This window comes from Hordeum vulgare, chromosome 7H, assembly GCF_904849725.1.
Source record: "Hordeum vulgare subsp. vulgare chromosome 7H, MorexV3_pseudomolecules_assembly, whole genome shotgun sequence".
Lineage (NCBI taxonomy): Eukaryota > Viridiplantae > Streptophyta > Magnoliopsida > Poales > Poaceae > Hordeum > Hordeum vulgare.
The window spans coordinates 609,200,071-609,206,086 of record NC_058524.1 but is presented as its reverse complement, the minus strand read 5'-3'; the positions used below and the strand labels follow the sequence as shown (position 1 = coordinate 609,206,086).

The window sequence follows — 6,016 nt, the reverse complement described above, 5'->3', positions numbered from 1 at the left end:
CAGATGTCTTACTTAATGTAAATAATGTTGTTTACAACCTCCTCTCTTGCATCATGATGATATGATGTCATCACACCTTAGTATGATTGATTAGGAGTTAATCACATGTATGTATATATATATTAAAGCTATTTTATTTTAAGTTATAATTATTTGTAGCCTCATTAGCGATTATATGTAAAAGTTTAATTATTTTTTGTGTCACGATAAATAATTGTTATTTCATGAACTCCAATTAAGCAAGCATGTCGAGATTCTGGTGCTATATAAAAACATACCAATTTTGTTTAAGGCATAATTACTGTATGCTTTCTTTATTTAAATGAGTTGAGTTTACATATTTACATTATATTTTGATTAGTTTTTCATAAGTTTGTAAGTAAGAGATGATATATAATAATATTGTGAATTATTTTTATCAAAAATCTAATGATACTATTTACGTATAAGTAACCTAAACTCCTAAAAACTACAAACTATAGTTTTTGCATTTTTGTTTTGTTCTGTGGTGATTTGCCCAGTCTAATATCGTGGGAAAGACTTAGCTCCGAACGACAAAGAGCATATCTCTGAAACGTCTGGATGTAGTGTCCGGTAAGTCTTCTTCCACCTCACGATCATCACAGGTCAAGATTTTCCATCAGATCATCAAGCAGACGATCCTTCCGGCCAGCACCAGATGACCCCTGTGTCACAGATTGGGCGTCTGAAATCGCAATCTATGTTTTGTTAACAGTCACTTAGGCCAGCTGAAGCAGATCACGGCATATATAAAGGCCCAGAACCGGTACAGACACAACCCCTTGATCTGTCCAAGTAAAAAACCTTGGCTGCACCGAAAGAAAACTCAGTTCCGGCGGAAAGAAACCAGCATACTTCCACTCAAAGGTAGAGTCGGGCTACATCGACCCTCAAACCTCCCTGGAGAAGACGGCTCACCGAAAGAAAACTCAGTTCCGGCGGAAAGAAACCAGCATACTTCCACTCAAAGGTAGAGTCGGGCTACATCGACCCTCAAACCTCCCTGGAGAAGACGGCTCCACGACGTATTTCGTACCAGCATCATATCATCACAGCCCAAAGACGAGATAAGAAAGTTAGAGAGAAACAGCACAAAAAACCAGCTTACCCCGCTCACTGATGTGGGGTATCCGCCATGCATCAACAATTCAACACACGGTTGATATTTACACATGAATTTCTGCGCCATGCATGCTCAACCCACTACAACATCAGTACATCACACCATGATTCAGAAGTCATTGTTTAGTACACAGGTTTACCAGGTTACGTCATGACATCACATCACGAGTTCTTCTCCTCGTTCGCGCTGGTCACAGAAGTACAGGTTAGTGTAGGAAGGCTGACAACGAGGAAAAATGATGACAACAACAGAGTTGAGTGGAATAGAAAAAGAGATGACAAAGAAAAAAAATGGCAACTAAAGCAGACTCACGACTGTTCTATGTCACCAGGCGATTGTCCACCAGCACTAGAATTCTTGTCCTTGAGAGCTGATTGTTCACTAGAACTGGCACTCTTATCGGCAGTAGCTGATTGTTCACCAGCACTGGCATCCTTATCCTCCACAGCCAATTTTTCACCAGCACTGGCATTTTTGCCATGGTCAATTGGCTTCTTGAACTGCACAAGGATCATCGTCATGTTGTCGCATCCTTCTCCACCTAATGTTGATGGAGCCAGGCATCTATCGAGCACCTTTTCACACACTGCAGAAAGGCTACTCTCCTGCATTTGTTTCATCCCTTAGGTACTGCTGAAGACCATGATATCCATACAAGTATAGACTTACAAAAGTAACTCGGGGCTTACTGTCTTTAAGTGTTCATGGATGAAATCGACCAGCTGTTGGCTCGACATGCAGTCCCTGTTTATCATCAGAGCGTATGGTCATTATTTTACTTATAAAAACAACTGTCATGTTGAAGGCTCATAGCTGTAACTTAAACAAAGTAGGAATTTGGGATATTAGAAAACTTGTAACTTCCATTGAATGTCAAATGAGATAGAACAAATAAAACACATACAGTTATGGAACCCTGCTAAAGAGAGGGATTTACCAAATGCCATCACATGCTAAAACAAGAAAATCATCATCATCACAAAGCTCGACCTGCAAAACATATTTAAATCATATGAACTACCAGCAACAAGAAAAACGTAGCCATCAATTAGCTGCAGGAGGTAAAGTACTGGCAGAAGGTGAACTGCTTACAGTGTTTACGTCAGGGTTTGCTGTCAACATTTGCTTATCAGGAGACAAGAATTTATTCTGTTTAAATTCCATATCTCCTACAGACGTATTAGAATATGTTAGCAATCATCCAAGGTGCGTGATATGAACAAGACAAAAAGGTAAATGTAGTACCAATTGCTCTTGACAAGTTTATAGTTCCATTTACTCGCCCCATTTGGATGTACCCCCCTGCTTTCAGTATCCGTTCTCTCTCTGCTTCAAGCTCTGGTTTGTGGTCTCTTGATAAATTGTATGCCTATAGTATATTCAACCAGATAATGAGATGCTCCTGTCTATAAATTCACATGTTAAACATACTACGAGGACAAGCATTACAGACCTGGCCATTCCTTGAGATAACACAGCGGGAATCTCCGGCGTTTGCCACAACAAGTTGACTATTCCTTACCATTGCAACACAGGCTGTACTCCCGCAGGTTGGCCCGCTAAAATCAGAGTGAGGTCCCTGTTAAAACAATCCTGTAAGGCTGCCTGGGTAGCCCAAATCTTAAACTGCAACAGTCCTACAGAGGAATGCCAAAATACTGGCAGTACAACTACAAGAATACAATATTTGAAATTGAATTAATTTGTCAAGAGGTCTCATTACTGGCAATAAACCTCTCACTTTAAAATTTTCTTCATATGCTACCTCTTATTTGCAACTTGAACAATAACCGACGACAGTACATAAACTGTCTAGTCAAGAACCGTACAAATATTACACATGATTAAGGCATGAATGGTTTAGTAAGAAAGATTTTAAATGACAAACCTTCACAAAACAATTTTAAGAGCTACACCAACCAAATTAATTTGCAATGCAGATTACTTATCCTACAAGGAGTAGTTGATCATGTGGTTCATGTAAGTTGCATAGTTACCTCCTCAAAAGCCCAATCATCATGTCTATCATTTGAATCACTGCCTCTCGGAGACCAGATCAACCCTTCTATCATGCCAGTAAACTGGTTTATTTTATCTCCAAGTGCCTGTAGTTCTCGCCAGCCTCTTTGACCCCGCATCATCTCATCCATTCTAAATCAACAAATCATAATTACTGCGAAGTCATCCTGGGAAGAAACTCACAGTGGAGAATAAATGGAAAAGCACTCAAGCTGGCTACCTAATAGTTTGCTATACCTGAAGAAAGCTCCATGGACAGCAGCTCCCAGGTCACCTGCTAAATAGACTTCACTTTTGAGAACTTCCCTGTGTAGATATTTTGCACAGAATTTGGCAACCACTTTTCCTGAGGCAAGAATGTGATATGATAATGTAAACGGCCATTTTGACATGATGTGGATAAGATCATGAGCAGTGAAAAGGCACTAGTCTTCGCAAGTAACCTTACCTCCATGTCCATCGAAAACACCGAAGAATGATGTGTCCTTATCGAGATCTAGCAAGGCTGAATGCTGGAATATTGCTCAAAGGGTTAAAGATTTCACAATGAAGTGAGAGTATACAACTATAGCAAAATAAAAATTTGTAAAATTCCAGCCCCTCGATTTTATCAGTACTATGCTACAGCTTCAAGCAACATTATAGCGTCTAATTTGATGATATTTGTCATTGTGTTTAGTGTTGGTTCTAGTGTATGCTTGTTTTTGCATAATAATCTTCAAAGTTTTTTTACAAACAGGGGCTCAACCCAGGGTCTGTTGCAATAACAAAACCAATAGTATTCTTCGAAAGATATTTCGGTACATGATGCAAGACTTGATCATTTTTGGCACAGTCATGTCAACACCAGATCATGTTTGCAGGAATCGAAACTAAACAATCAAATATCACCATTCAACTCATGGTTTTGCTACATTCAAAATTCAAAGACATAAGTGATAAGACACAACTTCTCTGTTCTCTCATGTGCACAGATTTGCTAAATATACCAATTATCAACAAATAAGCACTTAGATATGTATACCTAGTATCCCTGTCCACAGTTCCCCAAGCTACCTTAGTGTCAGCTATACTTCTGATTTCTGAATATAAACAAACTAGACTAACCGGGTGTATGTTAGGGATTCTACATCTGTACATTTCCAAGACTTTATATTCATTAAGCAACATCAAACAGTTATGAATAGAAACTCACAGCATCTTCCATACTTGCACGCCACCCTTGCATAGATGAAAGTCCAAATTTAAGTTTATCATTTTCCCCATCTTCAGATAGCTTCTCAGTTTTGGGGGTACTAAGGTAAACTCCCATCTTTGCGAATGCACCTGATAAAAGAATATGTTAACAGTAAAGTAAATCCACAGCATACAACCAAGCTTCCGGGGTTTTAACAGAGCGACAACATACCAGGTCCAGAATTAATAAGGTTGGAAACAGATTACAGACGCAACTTGAGTAACTGCTGCACAAATCGGGAAAAAGGTTGTTAGTAAAGATTGTTATAATGAACTATAACATTATGCTATATGATAGAAATTTAGAAAGTAGTGCTCCTACCTCACAATGTTGCGGATAACAGAGTAGTGCACGTCCGATAATAGCTACACCGAGTAGCTCCCGTGCTTCTCCTTAACATGCCAATATGTGTACCAGTATATCTTATCTGTCAAGGCCCCCTTGGTCGTCAATATGAACTGCACGACATGAAAAAGGAAGAAAAATGAGAGCCTGGCAGCAGAGACCGCGATGTTTTCCAAACGCGTGCATTCGATACAGCAAATATGTAGCCCTCCAATCTCCGCGCATAACTAAAGCATCGCTGTTCACAAGCCTTCCATACGCACAGCCACAAGCCGGTCACAAAAAGGAAAGCGCAAAGGCCCTGCCCTGCTTTTGTAAAACAAATCCAGCCCAATCTCATGTGGCCTGAGCAAAACGCCGTCGCATTTCGACATGGAGGACGTTGAGCCGGCACAGAAGAGTCCGCCCCCACTGCAGTCAACGGACAGGTTTTCTTGACGCGTGCGCCAGCCATGGGTGATACACACGCCGCACAACATCCGATCCTTAATCGGCTCGAGGCGAAGCGCAGTGCTGCACCAGGCAGCGTCAGATTCGTGAAGACCTGAACACGGTACAGTTGTGCAGACTACAGAGAGCAGGCGGGGAAAGTTCCTGCAGCTAGTCAAGGAAAACAAAAAACTTTGCACACGCTGAATTGAGCTCGGCACCCACAGGCACAGGCCACGCGGAGGGGTCCTGCCCGCCCCCAAATACGGGTAAGCGGCGGCGGGATCTCGTCTGTGTCGGCACGGAAATCAGGAAGAGTGGAGCGACGGGGACGGCGGCGAGTACCTTGGCGCTGGAGCGGAGGCGGACGGGCTCCGAGGGGCGCGACGGACGGGGGCGGATTCCCTGCGATCGCCGGGAGGGGGAGGGAGGGAGGGAGGAAGGAAGGATTGATTGGAGCGTGGGCTGCAGTGGTGACGGGAGCACGCGCGGTACTGTGAATGGGATGGCTGGATCACGAGTGGGGGTTTGGGTGGGTGGGTCACCGGCCGGCGCGGCCGCAGCGTTTTCTTGTGCACGTGACGTCACCGCCCGCCCCTGCTCGCTCGCTCGGCGCCGCGGTTTCCGGCGTGCGGGATTGGTTTTTCGCGCCTCCGTGACGTGACGTTGCGTGCGTAGGCGTAAAGTATAAGTGGCGGCACGACTTTTCCAGTTTTCCTCCGGACGGACGGATAAGATAAGAGCGCGGCGGGAAGATTCCCAGAAAAAAAGAAGGCTGGCACGGGAGAGAGGCCGGCCGTCCGCTCGCTCGCTCGCTCCAACGAACGGCGACGCACTGCTGC

General features: G+C 43.3%; 1 protein-coding gene across 2 annotated transcripts; it reads right to left on the bottom strand.

Moving 5' to 3' along the window:
• Window positions 1–1,097: 1,097 nt before the first annotated feature.
• Window positions 1,098–5,679, bottom strand: LOC123413610 (probable protein phosphatase 2C 58). 2 transcript variants are annotated; one of them, XM_045106548.1, is made up of 14 exons: window positions 5,520–5,679; window positions 4,722–4,858; window positions 4,572–4,626; window positions 4,359–4,489; window positions 3,612–3,675; window positions 3,401–3,509; window positions 3,142–3,295; window positions 2,598–2,723; window positions 2,390–2,513; window positions 2,237–2,313; window positions 2,082–2,134; window positions 1,834–1,888; window positions 1,457–1,749; window positions 1,098–1,330 (listed from the first exon to the last, which is right to left on the bottom strand). In XM_045106548.1, the coding sequence occupies exons 4-14, from the start codon at window positions 4,473–4,475 to the stop codon at window positions 1,306–1,308; spliced, it is 1,197 nt and encodes a 398-aa protein (XP_044962483.1). In that variant the 5' UTR covers window positions 4,476–4,489; window positions 4,572–4,626; window positions 4,722–4,858; window positions 5,520–5,679; the 3' UTR covers window positions 1,098–1,305. The 2 variants fall into 2 exon arrangements, with proteins under 2 accessions (XP_044962483.1, XP_044962482.1); XM_045106547.1 differs by having other exon boundaries at window positions 4,572–4,623; window positions 5,520–5,667.
• Window positions 5,680–6,016: the final 337 nt, after the last annotated feature.